At 34.9% G+C, this 23,310-nt stretch overlaps 2 protein-coding genes across 8 annotated transcripts; both read right to left on the bottom strand.

Annotated features, from left to right (window-relative positions):
• Window positions 1–143: 143 nt before the first annotated feature.
• LOC126727526 (KH domain-containing protein HEN4) lies at window positions 144–9,132 on the bottom strand. Of its 3 annotated transcripts, none has more exons than XM_050433217.1 (7): window positions 8,387–9,128; window positions 6,081–6,512; window positions 4,760–5,011; window positions 3,519–3,911; window positions 3,332–3,405; window positions 2,765–2,876; window positions 2,320–2,657 (listed from the first exon to the last, which is right to left on the bottom strand). In XM_050433217.1, exons 1-7 carry the CDS (start codon window positions 9,008–9,010, stop codon window positions 2,514–2,516), a joined length of 2,031 nt encoding a protein of 676 aa, XP_050289174.1. In that variant the 5' UTR covers window positions 9,011–9,128; the 3' UTR covers window positions 2,320–2,513. The 3 variants fall into 3 exon arrangements, with proteins under 3 accessions (XP_050289175.1, XP_050289174.1, XP_050289176.1); XM_050433219.1 differs by lacking the exon at window positions 8,387–9,128 and adding an exon at window positions 6,696–6,918; XM_050433218.1 differs by lacking the exons at window positions 2,320–2,657; window positions 2,765–2,876 and adding an exon at window positions 144–221 and having other exon boundaries at window positions 8,387–9,132.
• Window positions 9,133–10,292: 1,160 nt separating this feature from the next.
• Window positions 10,293–17,462, bottom strand: LOC126727525 (GATA transcription factor 28). 5 transcript variants are annotated; one of them, XM_050433215.1, is made up of 8 exons: window positions 17,253–17,462; window positions 15,468–15,865; window positions 14,120–14,209; window positions 13,907–14,040; window positions 13,353–13,484; window positions 11,588–11,693; window positions 10,902–10,969; window positions 10,293–10,792 (listed from the first exon to the last, which is right to left on the bottom strand). In XM_050433215.1, the coding sequence occupies exons 2-7, from the start codon at window positions 15,795–15,797 to the stop codon at window positions 10,913–10,915; spliced, it is 849 nt and encodes a 282-aa protein (XP_050289172.1). In that variant the 5' UTR covers window positions 15,798–15,865; window positions 17,253–17,462; the 3' UTR covers window positions 10,293–10,792; window positions 10,902–10,912. The 5 variants fall into 5 exon arrangements, with proteins under 5 accessions (XP_050289172.1, XP_050289173.1, XP_050289171.1 ...); XM_050433216.1 differs by having other exon boundaries at window positions 14,123–14,209; window positions 17,253–17,461; XM_050433214.1 differs by having other exon boundaries at window positions 14,117–14,209; window positions 15,468–15,855; window positions 17,253–17,461.
• Between the last annotated feature and the right edge of the window lie 5,848 nt (window positions 17,463–23,310).

Below are 23,310 nucleotides of genomic sequence, written 5' to 3'. Positions count from 1 at the left end.
CAATCTTATCAATATTGTTTAAGTGAAGATCATATCAACAAAGTTAACCAATACTCCTTTTACTATAATGCTAACTACATTTATATATTGGATTTAATTTGATGGGTGGTATGACAAGAGGCTATCACCATGTCATGCCAGCTTAATTTACAAACCTAAGTATTTAGTTGCGTAAGTATAAGAAGATGATGGAAAACAACAAGAAATCTAGGAGAAGGTACCTTCGAAGAGATGAAGCATCTGATGGGCCAACTTTATCTGATGGTAGTGGTTGTGCTGAAGACAAACAAGATGGAGATGGTATTGAAAGGCTATGGTTTAATGTTAGCATTGGACTCGGTTTTTTTTTAGGCTTTTGGAGTGTTTGTGGCATCTTACTGGTGAAGAAGTCACGGAGGCATTGGTATTTCAGTTTCTGTGATGACATCAAAAATAGGATAGCATTAATAATTGCGTTGAAGATAGTTCATTTGGCAAGAAAGTTTGGGCTGGAAAACAATTGAAGTTTGGAGGGGCAATGCGCATGCAAAATTCTATTATGTAAGTAGAATTATGTAGGCCAAATGTGAGCTTATTTTGCAAAACCTGTTGGGCTTGTTCTCCTGAAGTGTGATGTATCTCTATCTTATAACTATTGTGTCATCTTAATATTTGAAATAAAATTTCTTCCTTTTAGGTTAATGCGCATGAGGATAAATCTTATTTTATTTCTTGCATATATTGTGTCGTGCTCTTTTTTATTTATTTATTACATATCAAGCTATACAATGGGAAGGAGAAAAGAGAAGTATTCTTCAAGTCATACGCTGGCCTCTCATTCTCTTTTGCAGCAATAGCAAGAGCTAAAACAACTTTGTTACATCTAAATGGAACACTAACAAATGAAAAAAAAATTTAGAACTTTCAAAAATGAACTTTAATGTCTTCTGAATCCATGCAATGTCCAGAGGGAATTATTGCTTTTCCTAGTTAAGTAACACAACTAGTTCAGCCCAGAGTGCTGTCCACTATAATTTCAGAATATCCCATAACTTGACAAAAGAGCAGAGCTTTTATTACTGCAGAAGCAGCTGTCCACAAAAAGATCCTGGCCCTTAGCATTCATAGTCCCAGATCCACATACGCCACATACTTGAACTGGAAAATCGCGACATTAAGCTTAAGCACAGAATCTGAAGGTGGCGGTGTCCATTCCATATACTCCGTTGTGTAAATTGAAGCAGGAGACTAGAGACTCCCAGCAAATTTTTTTTTTTTTTTTTCCAAATAAAAGTTGTTTTCACCATCCCATAGCATTCACAAAGAAGAAATGTAATACAGTACAGAGATGGGTTTTTTTTTTTTTTTTTTAATGGGAGGGTATCCAATTTTTTTTATTTCAAAATGAATTAATAGGATTTTAAGAACTCCGTGGTAGAGTTACCCTAAGAACACTATAGGACCTAATCCTACACACATATATATACACACACGCAATCAGATGTAAACTGAAGCTATCTATTTGGTTTGAAAATATCAAGACCTGTTTAACTGATACCTCTATAACAACAATGAAGTGGGTAATGACAGCTCATGGAAAAGCACATCATGAAGAAAGCACAGGAAGAGGTCAGAGAAGTGGTGAGAATGAAATCAAAGGTGGTTGTAAACGTTGTCAATCAAATTTGCTGGTTGCATGCACCTGTGCCTTTCTTGATTTTTAGAGAAACATCTGTGCTGGTTACATGCAGCTGCTGAAACTTGCTGGTTATGACATTCCATTTAAAACAATAGTGTATGTCATTGCATGGGACATTCAATCTGTGCAATTGGTTGCATTATGTTCTTGCACAGAAGATTAGTTCAAAATCTACTTCATTCAATGTCTGACCTAAAGTGTGGGTACTTATGTTGCATTATACTGGACTTCACATCTCCTTGTTTTCCAATATACCAATAATCTTATAAATACTAAACAAGATCTCTTGTTTGCCCCCCACACTCTAATAATTATCATTTATGGGTCAGATATATCCATTATTCCTCTCATAGTGTGTAGACCTCACAATCATATGAAATCCACGCGCTGTGAGATAGATTATGCATATACATGATACATTATACATCTTCTCATGTTGCTTTCATTTTAGTTTATATCGCAAACTTGCTTTCAAGAGAGCATGGTCACCGCCCTGTGAATACATTAGGAATGGATTTGTAAAAGAAACTTTGTGAATATAGCTTTGCTAATTTTTGCTCAATATCTATTTCAAAGAAAAGCATCTACTTATCTCCGGCAAAACCACTAATTGGCACTGTAATACTAGGCTAAATTAAATATAGAATTCCTATACATGAAATCTTTATTTCATTCACCAAGAAAGAGGAACCAACAGACATTAGGCATAGCTACATTGAACAAAATCAACTACAAAATTTACACTTGATGCAAAAAAAGGAAAAGAAAGAAAGAAAAGGAATATTCACACTTCAAAACTTCATCAATATAGCTGGCCACTTAACAGAATGGATTGTCAAGGTGGTGTCTGCCCACAAAGTATAAAAGCTTGAATAAGGCACTGGGCAGCATGCGTTTGTTCTTTGGTCCCAGATACTATAACTACACCTTCCATAGCCCCAGGTTTTGGGTCATGAATCAACACCTTCGCACCCGAGATCTGAGATGAAATTTCCAGGGCCAACATTTGTGTCAAAATCAATATAGTGCTATCATCATAAATTTGATGCAGAAAGATTGAAATTAATACACCATTCATAAACCCACCTGCTGGATCTGAGTCAAGTTACTGTTGTTCTCTCCATGAACATGGCCCAAAAATGTTTGAGGAATTGTGATCTCAACAGTCGTGCTGGTCAAAATTGGCACTTGACTTCCACTGCTCATAATAATATTGGCAGAAAAAGAAAAAATGCACTTCCAAATCAAATCATGAAGTTTCTTTTCTATACTTTCAGCTTTTATGTTGTCTGCCTACATAAAACTACATATTACCATTTCCTATAAATCTAAACTGATCATATATCTTGTCAAGCTTATTCAAACATTAATGCCTCATGCCAAATGAAAAAGAAAGCAAAGAAAAAACGCGGAACAGAATAGCAATCTTATCAATATTGTTTAAGTGAAGATCATATCCAAAAATTTAACCAATACTCCTTTTACAATAATGCTGACTAAATCTATATATTGGATTTAATTTGATGGATGGTATCTGGTATGACAAGAGGCTATCACCATGTCATGCCAGCTTAACTCTAATTTACAAACCTAAGTATTTAGTTGCGTAAGTATAAGAAGATGGAAAACAACAAGAAATCTAGGAGAGGGTACCTTCGAAGAGGCCCACTTTTCGATGTCAAGCCCAAAACATCAGCTGCTCCCCAATTATTTCCACTGCTCACTGCCTGAAAGGAACAAGGAGTAACAGGGAAATTATAAAAATGGAAGTAGGTAAATTGGCCCCAAGATTGGCCCCAAATGTTGAAGCTTCAAACTTTTGGAAAAACAAGCAACCAACCTGAGGATTCCAAGATCTTGGAGAAGAAGAGGGTCTGTCAAAAGTAGGACCATGTCCTGGTCTCTCACTTCCATAAGGATAGGGAACTCGGTCCATGTTAGATGGACCACTGCGATCCATACCATGTGAAAATGTAGGCTGGTGATCTAGGGGTTGGGATGGAATGGCAGAACGATCAACTCCATGAGGATGTCCCACTGGAGAAGGATAGCTACCTGGGGAAGCTGGGTTATGTCTTGGCCTGAACAAAGGAGGGGGCATTTCTGCAAAAGGAGACATGTAGGGTGGTGCAGAAAAATTTGGAGGGGGTGGTTTCATTGGGAATATGGTTTCCCGAAGCCTGCCTGTTATGTGAAATAAAGCGTCCTGTACGGATTGCAAGTTTCCAATAACCTGCCAAAAAGCACAAAGCCTGTTTGGTCTTCAAGAATAATTAGAAATAAATGGGCAGAAAATATTTCTATTACCTGTTAAAAAAATCCATATCACATTGTGAAATACAAAAATGGAAAATAGGCATATTTTAAATTGGAAAAAATAGTCCACTCTAATTGATCCATTTAGTTTAAGTCGAAGAGCCAATCACTTGAACCAGCATGGTTATTGCATCATGGACAAGTTTAAAGGACATATGAGCCACAACAGCATCATTTGGAATACCTTAGAGAAGCGCATGGTACTTGGCTGAAGATTTATTCAAAGAATGGAGACTCCACTGCAACATGAAAAGTATCACCTCACATTCATAGGATTCTTGTTATTGATTCAGAAACAGAAAAAAGAAGTTGGGATCAGAATTAAAAGGACATCAAAAAGGAAATGAGAAGAGGAGGGGAGGGGCAGAGAGAGAAAGTCACCTGAGCATGAAGCTCAAGGTGTCTTGATTCATTTATTAGAATGTATTTTGGCATAAATTAAAGACAAGATTGTTTGATGACAAGTTGGAAAAGGATTTTGAGGAGAGAAAAAAAATACTTGTAGGTTCTTCTTGGGGGGGGGGGGGGGGGGGGGTTGGTGTTGGGGGAATAGGGAAATACTGTGACAAATATGCAAAATGAGTAAAACAGAAAGTTCAACAAGAAAATTCTCCCATCGAAAAGCTTAACAGAGAATATATCTATCTATCTATCCTATAAAATATAGCAGTAACGCTTTTTCTTTTTCTTTTTTGTCAAAAGGGTTAATTCCCTTTTGACTTTCTTAACTTAAGCAATATATTCATGCCCAAAAGGGTTAATTACCTGCACAACTTCATCATTAGGGGAACCACACTTTGGAACTTGTTCCTTTGAAAAAATACGTATACTGGCACCGGTAGCTCTTCTCATTTCTGTTATAATGAAACCTCCTTTACCCAATAAACAACCTATCTGCTGTGAATGAACAAGAAGCCTAGCAACGACTGCAGCGCCAGGTTCAAATCCAATCTCTGCAATTCTACAATGCACACGAATAACAGCTTCCTGGGCTGGAGAATGTTTCTGCTCGGAATTCTGCAGTAGGTCATAACAATAGAATTTGAGAAAACAAAAGATCTTCTATCCCTAAAAATTCAAATAAGAACACTTCTAGATTATCAATCCATTAAAATGTTAATGATGAATAATCTAGAACAAAGTTTTCTTTAATAGGTAACTACACCACGGAAGGGATTAGCCCTGTGACCTCACCCTCCAACCCTGACCTGCAATGTGGTAGAGTCATAGAGATGCGATTTGGCCCAAGAACCATTGGCTTCTAGAAAAATAGTAGTACAACAGGTTATGGAATTTTCTCCTATTTGAAAGGTCCAAAAAAGGAAGTAATGGATGACTGTCATCATCTGGACTCTACACATAGGAGATCTCAAAGTGACCAGTTGGATTATGTTACCCGTACCACTTAACATGATTCACAACCCTTGCACCAAATATATTGCTTTTTTATAGGTAACTAAATTCGTTAAAAGAAAAAGAGAGGAACCCCAATACACTAGCCGTGTACAGAAAAGAGCTGAAAAAAGAAAAGAAAAAAAAAATACAAATAGTACTGCCAGCTTTATCATTTCATGATTGAACAAGAAAATACAAATTATTCCTTCAAATGCAGAGAAGCACAACAAATTTTAGGGTCAAAGACCATGAGATACTTTTGTCCAAGGCAGTGCTAGAAAAGGTTTATCATTCTTGGGTCCTAATTCACTACACATGTTACACTGTGAAAGAGATGAGATGGAAAACCCTCAATTTTTTGAGAAGATTCTCTCCATTTCATGGTCAATATACATATATATAAATATATATATATATATATATTTTTTTTTTTTTTTAAATATAGCACTGTAAATAGTACCATGTCATTTAAAATATTCAATGACATGGCACCACATGCACCTTTTTTTAGATTTGTAAAATTTGATCTGGACCATGATATGGACTTGATTATCCTGGTCCATATTTTGCAAGAAAAATCTAAACCTTTTTTTTTTTTTTTTTTTGGAAAAAAAAAAAAATCCGACATGTATTATGGATCTCCACACATTAATAAAATAATTATAATTCAAAGACGGTTTAGTTTTCATGCCTCTCGTGCTGATATCACAACAACCCGCTCATCTGAGTCAGACACAGAATCAGCAATCTTAATAGACGCACCAGTTTCACTTTGCAAAGCTCGTATTATACAGCCACCTTTCCCAATCAGACTACCAACTTTATCAAGTTGGCATAACAACTTAAATACCACCTCTTCTTCCATAGCCATTCTGTGACCAGCACCAATATTTTCAGGCCCCGGAACCGAAGAATAACCTCTCGAACGATAATCTGCAGCATGAAAGCTAGATGCATAACCCCGTTGAGGAATATCAACATATGGTGGCAGGGGAGTTCCATGTAGTGCCCCCAATGAAGGTTTAGTAGAACCAGAGTTGGCTGCATCGACCCTAGGGTTATCCTGAAGACAACTTGAAACAGACAGGAGTGCTTTCTTTACAGCTGAGAAGTTTCCTGTTATCTGCATATCATTAGAATATACCCTTAAGAAGTACTATACTGAATAAAATAGAAATTATCATTAATAAAAGAAAAGAACTAGAACGGTAAGTCAGGGAGCCATCAGCCAACAACCAGGACTAGGCTCCAGCAAAATAAGTATAAGTACAAGGAAAGCTTAGAATATAAAAGTATGAAGACCCACAGCAAGCATCTGCTACTCTTCCAGTCATGAGTAGGCTCTTTTGAGTATATCAGTAGGTTGATTCTGAATGCCTTCGAAGTGCAGCAAGTTTCGTGCATTCCAACTAGCCCATGCAAACATCCCCCAGGTGTCTAATATAATCCCTTAAACAGGGGTCAGGCAAAATCAGCTAGGTTGGTCACATGTCGGGTTGGATCAGGTTTCATAAATGCCATCCATTTGATCTGATGTTGTCAGGTGAAGGAAAGGCCCAACTGATGTCAACCAACAAGTGGAAAAAACCATCCGAAGGTCATTCACGGGTGGGCAGTCAATAGGACTAGGTCAGGTAATTGGGTACATTAGATTTGCATTCCCATCAACAAAAACAAAGATCTACTACATTAGCTTTCCACAAATCTATATCTACATTCATAAATCCACACAGAATCTCACTTTCACAAAATAGCAAAACAATCTAACTAATCATTTTCCCCTATTTACGTCTTCATACCCCCCCTCCTTCGCTTCCTCCCCCACCTCCCCCCCCCCCCCCCCCAACATGGCAACCCAAGGAGCAAGCTCAGTGTCGTTTGGTGTTCTTGGGTTTGACAAATTAATAATTGGAAATGAGATATATATATATATTTATATATATATATATATATATATATATATATAAGAAATGGATTTTATTGAGTTTAAAAATCAGTCACCCAAGTATACAGGGTGTATCCACCTGGGGACCATACAATCAAGCATGCTAATTACAAAGATCTATCAAATCACAAATCGAAAGAAGAGAACAACAATGCACAATAAACATCCAATCCAACAAAGTTTAAAGAAAAATAATTTAAGATCAGGAAAAGTGTTAAGCTATTGAACAATGCATATTCGCAATTTAAATCTTAAAAAAAAAAATTAAAAAAAAAAAAAAAAACCATAAATGCAACTGATCCACCTATATTGAATCGAAACCAAAACCTCACCCTCCCTCCACCCTTACCTATAAAGAAGAGAAAATACAATTTGGTCCACAAACCATTGGCTTAATCAAGATGCAAAGTTTGTGATTGCATCCTCCCCACCCAAAAAACAAACTCCAATAAACATGCTAGTTCTATAAAATTATGTCCTGTTGTAAATCGGAGCAACATCACTTTCACTTAGGTCCACCAATGACACCACTTTCAATTGTTCTTGTGACAAATTTTTCACAATTGTTGAGGTGACAGGTTATTGATTGGTGTATAATTTTGGCACTATTTTGAAGTTATTTGGGAATCTGGGCTTTTAAAAATATACTCCCAAATAACTTCAGAAGAGCATTTATTCAACTAGCTATTATCAAAATTATTATTTATTTATTTATTTTTGCAAATTTTGGTTATGTGAAAGTGACGTTGCACTAATCACAAGCTACCACCCTCAACAAGTTGTGAAATTTGTTGTATTTGTAGCATCATTGTTGCATCAAGTTTACTAGGCAACAATAATCACAATAACCCAATGTTCACAGTAGTAGTATCCCTAAACTCATTAAGAATAAATCCCACATATTTGTTTCCAAAAAAAAAAAAATAGTACTAAAAGTTAGCAATTCAATTTTCAATCAACTCAATTAAACTAATTATGCTAGTCTTATAAAATCAAAACCCAACATTGTACATTTCAATCACAATTGAATTGAATAAGGAGTAAGGACTTACTTGAATCAAGTCATGAGAATGGTGATGATCTCTAGGCAAAACCCTAACTTGGGCCCCACTCTCCTGCCTAATCTTCTCCACAATCTTCCCTCCTCTCCCTAAAACACACCCCACCTGATTACTCCCCGCCAATAACCTACAACACACCGTTCTCCCCAACCCCATATCCTCGCCGCCGCCGCCAGAATTCAAGTTCGGGTCCGGGTCGTTCTCTTTGTTGACTTCTTCATTTTCATCATTACCGACCTTGGCCTTCGCCATTGCCATTGTCTCGAAGACCTTCAGGAGCGCTTGCTGGGCCGGCGAGCAATCCTGGTCATGGTCGCCATTGTCGCTGCCGTCGTTGACGATGTCGTTTTGGATGTGGACGACGCAGTGGTCGGTGTCGTTGTTGTTTTCGGGGGAGATGTGGAGGAGGGATTGGAGGGGGCGGAGGTGAGGGACGAGAGAGGAAGGGCAGAGGAGACGGAAGACAACGCTTTGTTCTGTTGATGGTTGTTGTGAAAGGTGGCGCCGCTTTGGTGTGGTGGTGGGGTCCATCATGGTGGTGGTGTTGGTGGGGTCCAATGGGCGCTTGGAGTTTAGGGTGAAGGATGAAGAAGAAGAAGAAGAAGAAGAGTCCATTTTCAGTTGAGATAGACTGATAGAGAGAGCCCAAAATGGGCTCTGTTTTTTTTTTTTTTGTACTACTACAACTACGAAGTACAAAACATACACTTGATCGAGTGAAATCAGTTTGTACAGTTTGGTTTGAATATTGTGAGCCGTCCTCTTTGACGTATAATCTATACTAATTTCAATGTAAATATTCTCTAAGGGCTACAGTTTACCCTGACCCTAGTATAGGGTAGTCTCACTCTACTCTCGCCTAAACTTATTTTAACAAATATATATATATATATATATATTGTAATAAATTATATATACATTTGTGATTTTGTATAATTGTGTACTTTTTTAAATAAATAAAAAACAGCCCTCCAAAGTGTCAAAAGTTTTAAATGCATCCAATCAGATTGAATAGATGTTGAGACTTGTTTCTTAAAAAAAAAAATAAATAAATGTTGAGACTTGAGAGTTGAGACTGAGAATTGAGGTCATTTCAAAGACTCAAACCAATTCTTCAAAAAAATTTTTTTTTTTTCCTTTTTTAGAACACTTCAGACACGCTAAAGTGGGTGTCCAAATTAAGCACATATTTGATATAGTAATACTTTCTGTTACCACTACATAAATGAATGTCACTTCTGAATTAAAATTTTTTCTTAAAAAAAAAAAAAAAAACTTGCATAACATACATGCATAGATACTTATGTGACAGCATGATCATGGTTTATATTGCATATCTGTATCATACTATTTATAAGTATGAACAATAAGTACTTACTATACAATAATTTTTCATTCATTCAATATGTACCATATTTATACATTAAAATAGGGTTAAAATTACACATAAATTTGTTTCTATAATACTTTTAACACTTTTAGCTTTTTTCTACAATACTTTCAACAAAAAAAATAATCAACTAGTTTTTAGCGTTTTTCTACAATACTTTTAGTAACAAACTTTTAGTAAAAAAACTGAATAAGTTATTCCCAAATAAACCTTGTATGTACTTGTAACAAATGAGTATGACATTTATATCTCTGGATTGAACCCAGAGAAGAGACCATTATTTTGGGGTTGAACTGCTACTTTTTCTTCTTTTTTTTTTTCTTTTTTTTTTTTGAAAATTGATTAGACTGCTACTTGGCCTAAAAGCCATTAGCAATTTTTGTAAGATTCTTTTATATGCACATTATTGCTTCTTTTTATTATAGTCTCGTTCCTTATAATATCCTCTGTTCGTGCCACAAACTAAGATAAAATTAAAAACAAAACAAAATAGAACCGAAAAAGAAATGGGAAAACACAACAGTTGGTTCTTGATAGATGCAATTTTAAAATCCTTAATTCACTGAAACTGCTTAGGAGGAGGCTAATGCAAAACAAAGCCTGTATGAGATCCTTTGGGCATTCCCCAGCATTGTCTTTATGGACAAACATTACTCTGTCAAAAGCAGTATAATTGAATTGAGGATATATCGGTATGGCCTCGATGCCCCAAATGATTTAGGTTTCTCCAAATCTGTCTTTCAAAGGGCTTGAAATTTTATCCTATCCACATATAAAGTCAAGTTTAACAGCAGAAAGTTCAGGCCAGCATAAAAATCCAACCTCCAAGTGCTGCAGAACCAACCCTATAAACTCATTTAAAAGGGTATAATACCAGTTCTTCCATTAGTTTAATAAGTAGATTCCTTCCTCTATATGGTGGCTGAATCCAAAAGGGCTATCTTGAGACATCACTAAGGTTTCCTGCAACTCTTAACCGCCATTTGGTCAGCCTCAAAACCTATTTTCTGCAGAATATGCAAATCAAGATGAGGTAAAATGATTAAACAGATTCCGTGTTTCTTAATGCTCATCTCAGTAAGATAAATTCATGTTATCGATAAAAAGGTTGCTCACCTTATCCCTATTTAAGAAGAATTCTGTCCAGCTTTTGGTGCTGCCCTAGTGAGGTCCCTCAAAGTTCCCTACAGTTCATAGAGGTTCATAAGTATAAATGAACAAATTTTGTGCCATTGCTCATGTAGAACATAGAAAAAAAAGAACTTGTGTAGAGGACAAAGTTCTACCAGTGCTAAAATACACACACACACACATACGTATGTGTATATATATATTTGACAAGTACTTCCAACCCAAGTACATTGATACTTGTAATTTAAGAATCGGAGATAATTTGAAAGCTTTGCCTTCAAAGAATAAATGCCAATAGTGGTTTTGGCATTGTCTCAAATAAGAGCCAAAGATAGGTCGCACCACACACTCACTTCTCTCTAGTCCATTAATTATTACTTATCAAATAACACCCAGTGGATTTTTTATTATTATTATTATTTTTTTTTTAGCAAAAGGAAAAGAAAAAGAAAATGAGAGGTTACTTTTTCTTTCTATAAAAATAAATCTTTTTCATTTATTTTTCTCACTATAACTTATATGATTAAGTTAATCAAATGTAATTTGTGGCAAAGTACACTGGGGAATACATTCAAGGGAAAGCTTTTTACAAGTCCACAGCATATGAGATTGCATTCAACACAAGCAATAATAAAACTTACAATAAACAATACATGAACACTACTACTTACCTTGCTTGCCCACATAAGTCCACATGCGTTGCAAAGGGTCTTTGGCCCTTCAGGACCACGTCGCATCATTGGAGTAGACTTCTCACTGATGCCACAGTGCCGACAGCTAAAAAGATTTAAGAGGAAACATCAGGCACATAGTTGCAATGATGATAAAATTAGAAGGGTTCGGATGGCATGAAATGGATGGCACATCAAGCACATAAATAACATATTTTTTAACATTTTGCTCAAAGTGATGTGCAATTTGTTAATTTAAGGTGTTACTAAAGTTTCTGATTGAATTTCCAAGGTCTCTCTAGATAATGCACCACACACAAAGTATTACAGAAAATTTAAGGAGTTTGGGATTGTAACTACACAACCAACCCCATGGAGAGAGAGAGAGAGAGGGAAATCTAACCCATACATTGCCACAAGAAATACTGGCAATTTTTAATGCTTAAGATTGGTATGTCAGGGCATAGCCCCACTTACTAGGTTCAACCTACTGCATCCCATTTTTCAAATGATTTAAAGAAAAATGGACTCAACCATGTACACAGGTGATGAAAAATCACCAACAAAAAGTAAACTGCACCAAATCCAAGACAAAAATGAGGGGGGTGGGGGTGGGGGTGGTGCAGAAGAAATTACACACATACCAAATCCTCTATACTGCCTCATCTTCATTTTCCGACAAACAGAAAATCAACAACCAAATGAACCCACAAATAGAAGAAATTTAACGATCATTAAGTCATAAAATCCTTGCAGTTAAACAAGTAACAGATGGTCAGCTTTTCCGCTTTATACTCACACAAAAAGTCACCTATGACCTGTTAGGTCTTATCCCCTAAAAAGGCTTTACAATCATCAACATCTTAAGCCTGCTGTCCAAGAGGAACCTTCACCATCCAAAAACTTTTACCCCTCAACATATTTTGCAGAATCCAAGCTACACAAAAAGATCCTGTTTTGGCAAACCAATACAAGATATGTTTCATAGCAACAGCAATATTCCATTCATGCACCATCTTTATACCTAAGACACCCTCCTTACGTACACAAACCTTTTCCCATGTAACCTTGTCTCCCTTTCCCCCTTTATGTCTTCTTTTAAGACAGCCATGTTAAAACCTATTTCTTGTTCTTATTAGGGATTATCAGTCCTTTCCGCTTTCTTGAAATTGTCCAATACCCTAATTACAGTTTCAAACTTGAATTCAACTACAAAGATTCTTTTGCAATTCCTTGTCCGTTATGAGATCTGAAAAGGACCACACACCCATATTAGTTAGTTACACATGCACAAATTTGGTAATGCGCATGTGGTACAGTACTAACCTACTATTGTTCAGATCCAACCCCTAGGTAAAAAATGCTTCATTAGAGATAATAAGATCGCCAAAATATTACACAAGTCAACCTGCATATGTTAGATAACAGTAGTCTTAAATAAAGACTCAAGGGTCAACCTAGCCTTTTGTTCCTGGATCTTCAAGTTGCAAACTAATTTACCCTACAATTATAACCTTAAACTTCATTTAGTGACACAAATGACAATTAACCCAACCAGACCTGAATCAAGCATGACTAAATGTTCTTCAGGAAATAAAATTACAGACACACACATGCACACGCGCACACACACATATATATGGATCATTAAGACTCACATAGGACTCATGTAGTATATAATTCTGATATCTCCCATTTGCATGGTAAATATATCATTAATTCAAGGTAGACATTACAGAATGCTAAATAAAATATGACAACTTACACAATCTCCTGATGCTGGGATCCATTACCGTCAGGACCCCAGCTCTCGTCTGAGCCCCAACTTGTTACAGCTGATGCTGAATCATCATTATTGGACTTAGAAGACGTAAATTGACCTTTATTTCGCTGCATCCTACAAAGCAACAATAAAAAACAATGATAAAATATTGCAACTCCTAGTAAGATGTCATGCTTGATTTGGAATTTACTATACAAATTTCAGAATCACCACAATCTTTCCCTTTTTACAAAATGCACAAGCTTCATTTAAATGATATGGGTTGCTTACAATATCCATTTAAATGGATCTTATACATCATAAAATAGAGTACCAAGAGTGGTATACTTTTTCTTCTTCAATAAACCCCGTGCCATTTCAAACCAATACACTCAAAATGGGAAGGAGAGAGTACTACATATTTTGCAACATCCTATGCTTTTCCAAAGAAACAATATAACTTGGCCTATAGAGTACAAGAAAAAAATAGCTCTACATATAATAAATAGATTTTCCTCAAAAGGTTTAAAAAGTTATGATGAAGACAAACGCCATACCTAAGAGCTACCTCTTTACGAACAGTATAACGAATTTTCTTGTCAAAGTTTCTTTCTTTTCGCTTTTCACGGAATCTAGCCAGTGAGGCATTTCTCTGAGGGACACTTAACCGTTGTGGAGTACCAGAAATTCCCTGGTTTAACTCTTTGTTAGCAAGATACTTGAAGAGACAACACACATCATTAATTATTAGAACTCAGAACAAGTACCACTACATGGTTATTATTGTGAACAGTTGCTGGGATGGCAGGCATGTTTGGAGGTACTTCCCGGCCCCCCAACAATAATAGCACAGCTTGAACCTGAGAAAGACATCTTAAAATTATTAAAAGGCAGTTTCTACAGTGCACCATTGCGTAGACAAGATAGCTAATACTAGTTTCATGATAAATTGAGGATCATTATGAAAAACAATTCATGGTCCATATTTCCAGATAGATTCAATCATCACATGTGCGCGCAAAAATAACTTTCATGTCAATACATAAATTTTAGGCAAAAAAAGAGTTACAACTACATCAAATTGTATTAATGTTACATATTCAAACTAGTTAATCAGCTGGATCTAATCTATGGAAACATGAACTTGAAAAATTGTGCACTTACACTAATCAGCATTACAAGCTAATCTACATATGTACTATGTCACCAAGATGCAAACAACTCTTTCTTTTACTGTTCTACAGCCATGTGCACAAGCCAAGTGCTATGCTAATTAAGCTCAGCTCACTTTTATTTCAAGTGATCTCAAGCAAGAATTTCAACAACCTCCTAGTCTCAATTCGAGCTAAAGTGATTACACTTTGTAGAATAAACCGAGTCAAGCCAAGCAAAAGGTTGGTCAAGATTAACTCTTTTACTTCACAGTTTTGCTCGAGCAGGCCAGTTATCTCTAACTGAACTCAAGCATCAACCTGATGTCCAGTCAAGCTCAAGTGACTTAAATTCTTATTCATTAAAAAATATAATTAATTAATTTATAAATAAAAAAAAAAAAACCGAGTCAAGCTGAGCAAAAAGTTACTCAATATTGACTCTTTTGGAACACAGATCTGCTTGTGCAGGCCCTTTACCCTGTCGATATTACTCTAACCTCAAGCAACTCAAATTGTTTTTTAAGGCCCTTCATCTTACCATTTTGCACCTCTGCATCTCCATACTTATATGGTTATACCCCTCTCCAATTACGATTAAGATCCATGTTAGAAACACCAAAAGCTCATGTCACAACTCCAATCAAAAGTTTGTGTCCATAGATACATTTCATTGTAATTACTTGGTATCATTGCATTGCATACATCACATCCATCTAAAAGCCCACATCCTAACTTCTTGGATTATGTTTGCAAACTCATTCTCGTATTCAGAATAATATACAAAGTTTCAAATTAAATACATTAACATGAATTCTTAAATGCATAATATTTGAACATATTTTTAACCATATTAATTGCACATATTCCACATCAAATAATAAACACCAAAATCTAATATATCAGATCATCAAGCATAAAAGGCAAAATAGCGACATGAACTAAACAATGAGGACAAGTAAATAACCTTTTCAGGTGATACAGAATCGAACACATAAACCTGACCCTGAAATGACAGTGTAAGCTGGTCTCCACTATCACCACCGACTTGATCCACCATTGCGCTACGATTATCAGAAAGATTCCCGGCATCAGACGGGACATCCCCTTCATAACCCTCATTCCCACCACCACCACTACCATTCACATTCCCATTGTCATGATGATGATTATCATCCATCCCATTCACATTCCCATTGCTCATATGATGCAACCCATGATGCTCATACTGAAATTGCATCGGATGCTGTGCCTCGCTCATATGCATCCGCACATTATCTTCATGAATGTCATCCATTTTTCACTCCAATATATATCAGAACAATCAAAAACCACTACTTTTCATACAAAAATTGCTGCTTTCTCCTTCAAAATCAATGTGAAAGCTATCAATTCAATGATCAAATAACCCAATGCACAATTTAGTTGACAAGAAATGCAGGAAAGCAACCACTTTTCACTCCAATATATATCACAACAATTGAAAACCACAAATTTTCATACAAAAATCGCTGCTTTTACCATCAAAATTAAGTTAAAGCTATCAATTCAAAGATCAAATAACCTAATGCACAATTTGGTTAACAAGAAATGCAGGAAAACTGTAAAAGCAACCATTTTTCGTGCCAATATATATCACAACAATTGAAAACCACAACTTTTCATACAAATATTACTGCTTTCACCTTCAAAATCTATGTCAAAGCTATCAATTCAAAGATCAAATAACCTAATCCACAATTTGGTTGGCAATAAATGCAGAAAAACTGGAAAGCAACCATTTTTCACTCCTATATATATCACAATAATTGAAAACCACAACTTTTCATACAAAAATCGCTGCTTTCACCTTCAAAATCAATGTCAAAGCTGTCAATTCAATGATCAAATGACCTAATCCACAATTTGGTTGGCAATAAATGCAGAAAAACTGGAAAGCAACCATTTTTCACTCCGATATATATATCACAATATTTGAAAACCACTGCTCTTCATACAAAATTCACTGCTTTCACCTTCAAAATCAATGTCAAAGCTATCAATTCAACGATCGAATGACCTAATCCACAATTTGGTTGGCAATAAATGCAGAAAAACTGGAAAGCAACCATTTTTCACTCCGATATATATATATATATCACAATATTTGAAAACCACTACTCTTCATACAAAATTCACTGCTTTCACCTTCAAAATCAATGTTAACACTATCAATTCAAAGATCAAATAACCTAATCCACAATTTGCTTGACAATAAAAGCAGGAGAACTGGAAAAGCAACAATTTTTAGCTCCGATATATATCACAAAAATTAAAAACCACTACTTTCCATACAATAATCACTGCTTTCACATTCAAAATCAATGTCAAAGCTATCAATTCAATGATCAAATAACCTAAAGCACAATTAAGTTAACAAGATAATGCAGGAAAAGCAACCATGTGTGTGTCACAACAATCAAAAACTACTATTTTTATATTCAAATTCAATTTGAAACCGCCATCAAATTCAAATATCAATAAAACGCACCGTTTAGTTGCTTTCACCGAACCGTTTGTGTGATCTCTCACTCACAATGATTGAAAAGCACTATCAATTCAATTACCAAATAACCTTAAGCAACGTTTGGTTGCCGAGAAAATATGATATTTTTCTTTTCTCAGCTACCAAACAGGTTTTTTAATCAGTTAGCAAAATTTTTGAATTTTGGAGGATAGGGAAAGCCGAAAACTGGAATAGAGATGTCCTTACACTGGAATTAAGCAATCCCCCTGTGCTGTTCTGATCCAAATTCCAAAATTATCAGAGAAAGAGAGGCTCCTGAGATCACCGGAGAAGTGAGATATCGAGGTGGATTAATGGCCGTTGGATGAAGTCCCGACCTTGGATGATCAACGGCGAGGAGAACTGTGCTGTTTTTTGAGAATAGATGTGAAGGGTTTTGTTTGGTGTATGAAAATACTTTCATAAATTTTTGGGTAAATTATAAAATTATCCCTATTTTTTACATTATATTTTAATTTGATACTTAATTTTTTAATTATGTTAATTTGGTTCTAATTTTAAGTTTTATTTTAATTTGCCCCTGTTGTCTGTTGATAAGAGTTGGATAGAAATTGCTAACGTGTTTAACGGACAATATAAACTATTATTTCCATATTATGTAGGTGGACACTTGGAATGCCACAACATATTACATTGTCTTTTTTTTTTTTTTTTTTTTTTTTTTTTTTTTTTTTTTTTTTTTTAATGTGGGGGGCTGAATCTCCTTCAATTGAGTGTATGTTTGGGATCAAAATCTAGATTTCCTAATCCTTAAATCGTGGATTTAATCTCATGGATTTAGCTTATTTTGGTGTATTAATTTATACTTATTTATTTGTGTGACTTTTCTGATGATGTAACTTTGCTATTTTAACAAAATTAAACTAAAGTTTGATTTTGTATTGATAATTTGATGGATTCTTTTGGGAGATTAGGGTCCATTTGAGAACAATTTATTTAACTGAAATTAAAAACTTGCTATTTAAATAATATAATAGAACTCATGAATAGTACCAGAAAAAAACTAAAAAATCAAATAAACTTAAAGTTTTCATCACTTTCCAAACAGAATCTTAGTACTTATAAAAGACAAGGCTCTAGGATGAAAAAAGTTGGTGGGAATAGAATAAATCAAAAAATTAGTAAATTAAATCTTCCAATTCAAAGCTTAAACCTGTAATTCGGTGACGGTATGTTAACTTTTATATGTGGACCTTTGATTCATGATCAAAATGATTAGCTCATCAAAAGCCACATATAATAAGCTTAAACATCAACTCTCATTTGAAGATGCAAATGTCAAAGTCAAATTGAACGTGTGTAGGCTATCAGCGACTTATTTGGCTTACTTGAACATGAAAGGCCCATGTGATCAATTTCATGGGTAAAATCATCAAAAATTATGAAAGAAGTGATTTTTTCAAGACAAAGTTTAACTATAAACTTAATTGTAGTTAATAATTACAACTCTACTCAGTATTTTTTTACTAGATGTGAATTTTGGTAAATCTCACAATTAGATAACATTTTTTTTATATCTTCCATACTTGCAAATTTTCCAAAAAATAAAAAATTAATAGTTATCTCATCAATTAAATGTTTAAATTTCAATTTTTTGTAGTCTATAATTATTCATAACAAATATATTCATAGTAAATAATATCTAATTAGCACAAATTTTAACATACGTGTTAAGAACATAAAAAATATGCAATTTAATTGTTCTATTTTAAAAATATATAAACACGTTAAATTTATTTATTTTTTTTTTTTTTTTGTGGGAGTTGTAGTTTCTAGCTATAACCAAGTTTATAGCCAAAATTTTCTCATTTTTTCAAATCCAAGAGACAATTCTATTCATGTTGCCTTCCAAATGATAAAAGTATAAATAATTTAAACTATTTCAAATTAATAATTGATATTCTATTTGTTGATTTCTTTTCTTAATATGGTTTTTTTTCCTTTTTACAAAAGACCAAAGTGCTAAACTACCTTTCATAATTTTTTTTGGGACACATATGTGAAGTTTAGTTAATACGTATAAATAATAAAATTTCAAGGGGATAAGTGTCATTATCCCAAATTTTAGGGTAATAATTAATATATTTTTGAGAAAAAATAATTAAGTTAAATAATTAATATATTTCTAAACCAACCGACTAGCCAAACCTACCTAACCCCGGAATCCTTAACCCATACGGACAAGGACACAAATTTACTATATATGTACATCCCGATCAAACCACGTTATTCCACTCTCAGTCTTTCTCATTCTGTCTCTCTGTCTCTCTCATTCTGATTTTCTCTGTTTCAAATTCTCAGTTTGTTTCTCTTATTCTTTCTGTACGTCATGGCTTGTTTTGAACCTTTGGATTACAACGTGAGGTTTGAATCGTACAAGAGATTTGAACTGTACAAATCTAAAGAAGAGCCACCACCGATACGCATGGGATATTTGGAAATCCGTCTAAAGCCAAGGTATCAACTCAAAGTTCTTCAAACCAGTACCAACGACAGCAAAGATGAGAAGCTGTTTACGCTTGAAGACATTGTCTATCCGGAATTAGTTAAAGTACTCGATTTTCCTCGTTATGTCTTGGCCTCGCCAAAGAATATGAAACTAGACATCGTTGACACGCTTGAGAGTTTGCAGCTTGACTCTTATCTTTGCGACTCTCTCTGTCCAATGATGGAATCATTCGTCACGGCTGCTTCTGCGTCTTTTGGAGCCGAGGACTTTGTGGTGATAGCCCACGTTGAAGTCGTGAATACTGAAGTGATTGGTGAAGAAACCGCTGCTCATTTGGATGTGGATTTGGAATCAGAATTGTATACGGATTCGGAATCAGAATTGAAAGCTGATTAATGATCATCAACAAGGAAACAATGTTTAGAGCTTTTGTTTTAGTCGGTTGTTCAGATGGGGTAATTATGTTGTTGTCCTATTCTGATTTGGAAACAGTGGTATAGTGAAACTTAAATAGTTTAGGTTTGGATTCATAGGTTGTGCAATTTTAAGTTGACGATTCTTTTTTTTTTTTTTTATTAGTTTTCTTTGTGACTTTCTCTTTGAATCATTCATATGAAATATATGTAATTTACGCATTAAATGAAATTAGAGAGTTTAGACACCAGAATTTCATTGATTAGTCATATAATAATTAATGGCATCTTGTTGATATGAGATTTTTATTAATTAGTTAAGCTAACATTAATCTTTCTTGTAGTTTATTTCTTATAGTTTATCTTTTGATAGTCACTACTATATGAGTCAATTCTAACCCAATACGTTGATTAAACGGGTCAAAATTCATCAACTTTAACATGGCTTATGGTACTTGGGAATGCCTCTAATTTTTGGTAAATTGAGTGCTTAGGATTGTGCCCCTTAATGGAAAGCCTTACTTCAAGGATTATTCACGCGCTGCAAAAAAGCTTTCATATGAATGAAGAATTCAACTCATTCAATCTTTTTTATACAAAATTTAGGTACATTGGGCCAACGTCTTCATTTTGCCTATAAAGGTCATTAAAATATATAACAGAATTAGAATTATCAGCAAAAGGGAAATTGTAAGTCAGGCCTGAGGGCTAAAGTGGCTTGGAAGCTTGTTTGTGTGCCTTTAAAAGAGAGGTTGGGGGGGCAGGGGTGCAGGGTTGTTAGGCCTTAAAGGAGTTGACATCGTTGATGGAATGTTGTAAATATAAGTTATATTTTTAGAGTCGTGCACAATGCAGACAGTAGTCTAGATTTATAGTGGTCAGATCAAGGCAGAGGAATGTTGTAAATATAAGTTATATTTTTAGAGTCGCGTACAATGCAGACAGTAGTCTAGATTTATAGTGGTCAGATTGAGGCTGAGGAGAGCATTATCAAAGCCAGAAGATGGCAGATCAAAGCTTGAGTGGAAGCCAAAGGCAACTTCATTAATTCAGTTTGGAATAGAGATTTAAGCTGTAGATGTGGAAGTCATTTTTCTTTGCTTAATAAAAATCCTTGAAAATGCAATGAGGCATGAGCTGTTATATAGCTAGAGTTCAGCTTCTGTTGTGTTGTTCTGCTCGTCACTTTGTTGTTCTTGTGAGTTTGCAGCTTACTAGCTGCATCTGCATATTAGTACTTGTTTCTTTATTTAAGCAGAAAAGATACATAAGTGTGAAGAGTTATGTTTCCATTTTAAAGATGAAAAGGGAATTTCTTAACACCCCTTCTCCCCTTGTCCTGCCACATATTCATCGCTTAAATATTTGAATCAATAACTCATTTTTGTCTTCTTATAAACCAAAATTATATTCTATTATCAATGAACTTTCAGATTTAGTAAAACTCCTCTCATTGGATCAGAAGATTGTTTTAGTGTTACATTTCATCTCCTTACAAGTGACAATATGCATACATACTAGTTTTAGTTGTCATTGCCTAATCTCACTCTGCTTGGGCAGTCTATATTGCCATTCTGCACCAATGTAAGACTTCCAAAGCATAACTAGCTTAACATATGATTGTTTAAGTTGAGCAAGTTGAGCCCTAAACATCGACCCACATCAGAAGATGCAAATGTAAAATTTAAATTGAACATGTGTAGACTATCAACTGCTTATTTGGTTAAACTTACATGAAAGGCCCTATTTCACTTTCATTTGTCATTATGATTAAAATTTATGAAACAGTTCGCTGTTTGAAATCCAATAAATGATTCGATTTGTGTATCACAGTGAGAACTCCCTACTTAAATCAGTTTCTTTCCAAATAATCAATTTGCTTAGTAGATTCTATATAAACAATTGATGGAACAGTGAAATTGCAGTAGGACCATCAAATATGCTCTATTCATACAAAATGCTAATGCTACACCATATTTTGTAATAAAATTTTATCTTGTAATCTGTTTAGATGGGGTGATTATATTGTAGTCTTATTCTGATTTGGATAGAGGTGTATATTGAGGCACAGGATTGGATATGTAGGCAGTGTAACATTTTAGAGTGGAGATTTTCATGGATTAGTCACATGATAATGAAAAGACTTCTCATTAATTTGAGAATTTCATTGATTGATCAAGCTCTCATTACTTTAGCTTGATACTGTTTAATATGTCTGGGATTATCCCTGTCACTTATGTGATAGATTTTTCATTATTGGTTACACGAATAGTTATAAAGTATAGCATTATTTTGTTCTTTGTTTTTCTCTTTTTGGTTATTAAAGAAAACCCCAAAAGGGGTTGGACCTTTCTAATTATGATCTGATATGTTAATGACTCTTAAACCAGTTACTATTATCGATCAGCTTGGTACAGGTGGGGTTGGATACATTTGATCAACATTTGAAGGAAGCCATGAAGAAGAATGGAGGCATTCAATTGCGCTGATTCCTGCAGATAACCTTGCTGAGACAAGGTAAACTACATATGATGACCAGATGTAACTCAAGATCATCATCTGCTGATTTGGTTAACTGAATTGCATCTATGTCCATATGTTAACAAGTATTTTTTTTTTTTTACACTTAATTCCTTTGACTAAAACTCAATAGCTGAGCATCGCCAAAATAGCCTTTGCATCAGTCCCCACAACTTTAAATTATCAGACTTTGTGTATGTTGATGTAGATGGCCAGTTAATCAAATTTCTCCTTTTTGATCAAAGGGTTAACATTTTATTAATTGAACAAAGGAATTTGCAGAAAGGTCCCAAACAAACCAGAAACAATCAACAAAAGAATGCTACAACCAAACCAATTACAACTAACTGCCGCTAATCAGCTAGCTATTAGCTAAACAACCAAAAGAACCCTGAGAAAAAAGTAAAACTACCCAAATCAAAGACTGGAAAGGTGATATTCCATCTATTACACAGCATCCCATTGAGGAGAGAGCACTTCTCTTTCCTGCAAACCATTACCCCGCGTCTTACATCATTTTTGATAATACAAAAAAGACCTTCCTCATTCATGTAGTGGTTTACTTGAAAACCACTACTTGCCATACAAAAATCACTGCTTTCACATTCAAAATCAATGTCAAAGCTTGAGTGGAAGCCAAAGGCAACTTCATTAATTCAGTTTGGAATAGAGATTTAAGCTGTAGATGTGGAAGTCCTCTTCCTTTGCTTGATGAAAATCCTTGAAAATGTAATGAGGCATGAGCTGTTATATAGCTAGAATTCAGCTTCTGTTGTGTTGTTCTGCTCGTCACTTTGTTGTTCTTGTGAGTATGCAGCTTACTAAGTGTGAAGAGTTAGTAAGATACATAAGTGTGAAGAGT

This window comes from Quercus robur, chromosome 5, assembly GCF_932294415.1.
Source record: "Quercus robur chromosome 5, dhQueRobu3.1, whole genome shotgun sequence".
Classification (NCBI taxonomy): domain Eukaryota; kingdom Viridiplantae; phylum Streptophyta; class Magnoliopsida; order Fagales; family Fagaceae; genus Quercus; species Quercus robur.
The sequence above is the reverse complement of the archived record's forward strand: the minus strand, read 5'-3'. Positions and strand labels throughout refer to the sequence as shown.

Excerpts from the sequence above, each read along its gene's own strand:
- LOC126727525 (XM_050433214.1), bottom strand. The coding sequence starts at position 15,797 with ATGGATGACATTCATGAAGATAATGTGCGGATGCATATGAGCGAGGCA. Across the intron at positions 14,041-14,116 it reads ACAATAATAACCATGTAGTG|GGAATTTCTGGTACTCCACA; the intron begins GTACTTGTTCTG and ends GAGTTAAACCAG. Across the intron at positions 10,970-11,587 it reads GACTTATGTGGGCAAGCAAG|GGAACTTTGAGGGACCTCAC; the intron begins GTAAGTAGTAGT and ends TATGAACTGTAG.
- LOC126727526 (XM_050433217.1), bottom strand. The coding sequence starts at position 9,010 with ATGGACTCTTCTTCTTCTTCTTCTTCTTCATCCTTCACCCTAAACTCC. Across the intron at positions 6,513-8,386 it reads ATTCTCATGACTTGATTCAA|ATAACAGGAAACTTCTCAGC; the intron begins GTAAGTCCTTAC and ends AATGATATGCAG. Across the intron at positions 2,658-2,764 it reads ACTTGACTCAGATCCAGCAG|ATCTCGGGTGCGAAGGTGTT; the intron begins GTGGGTTTATGA and ends ATTTCATCTCAG.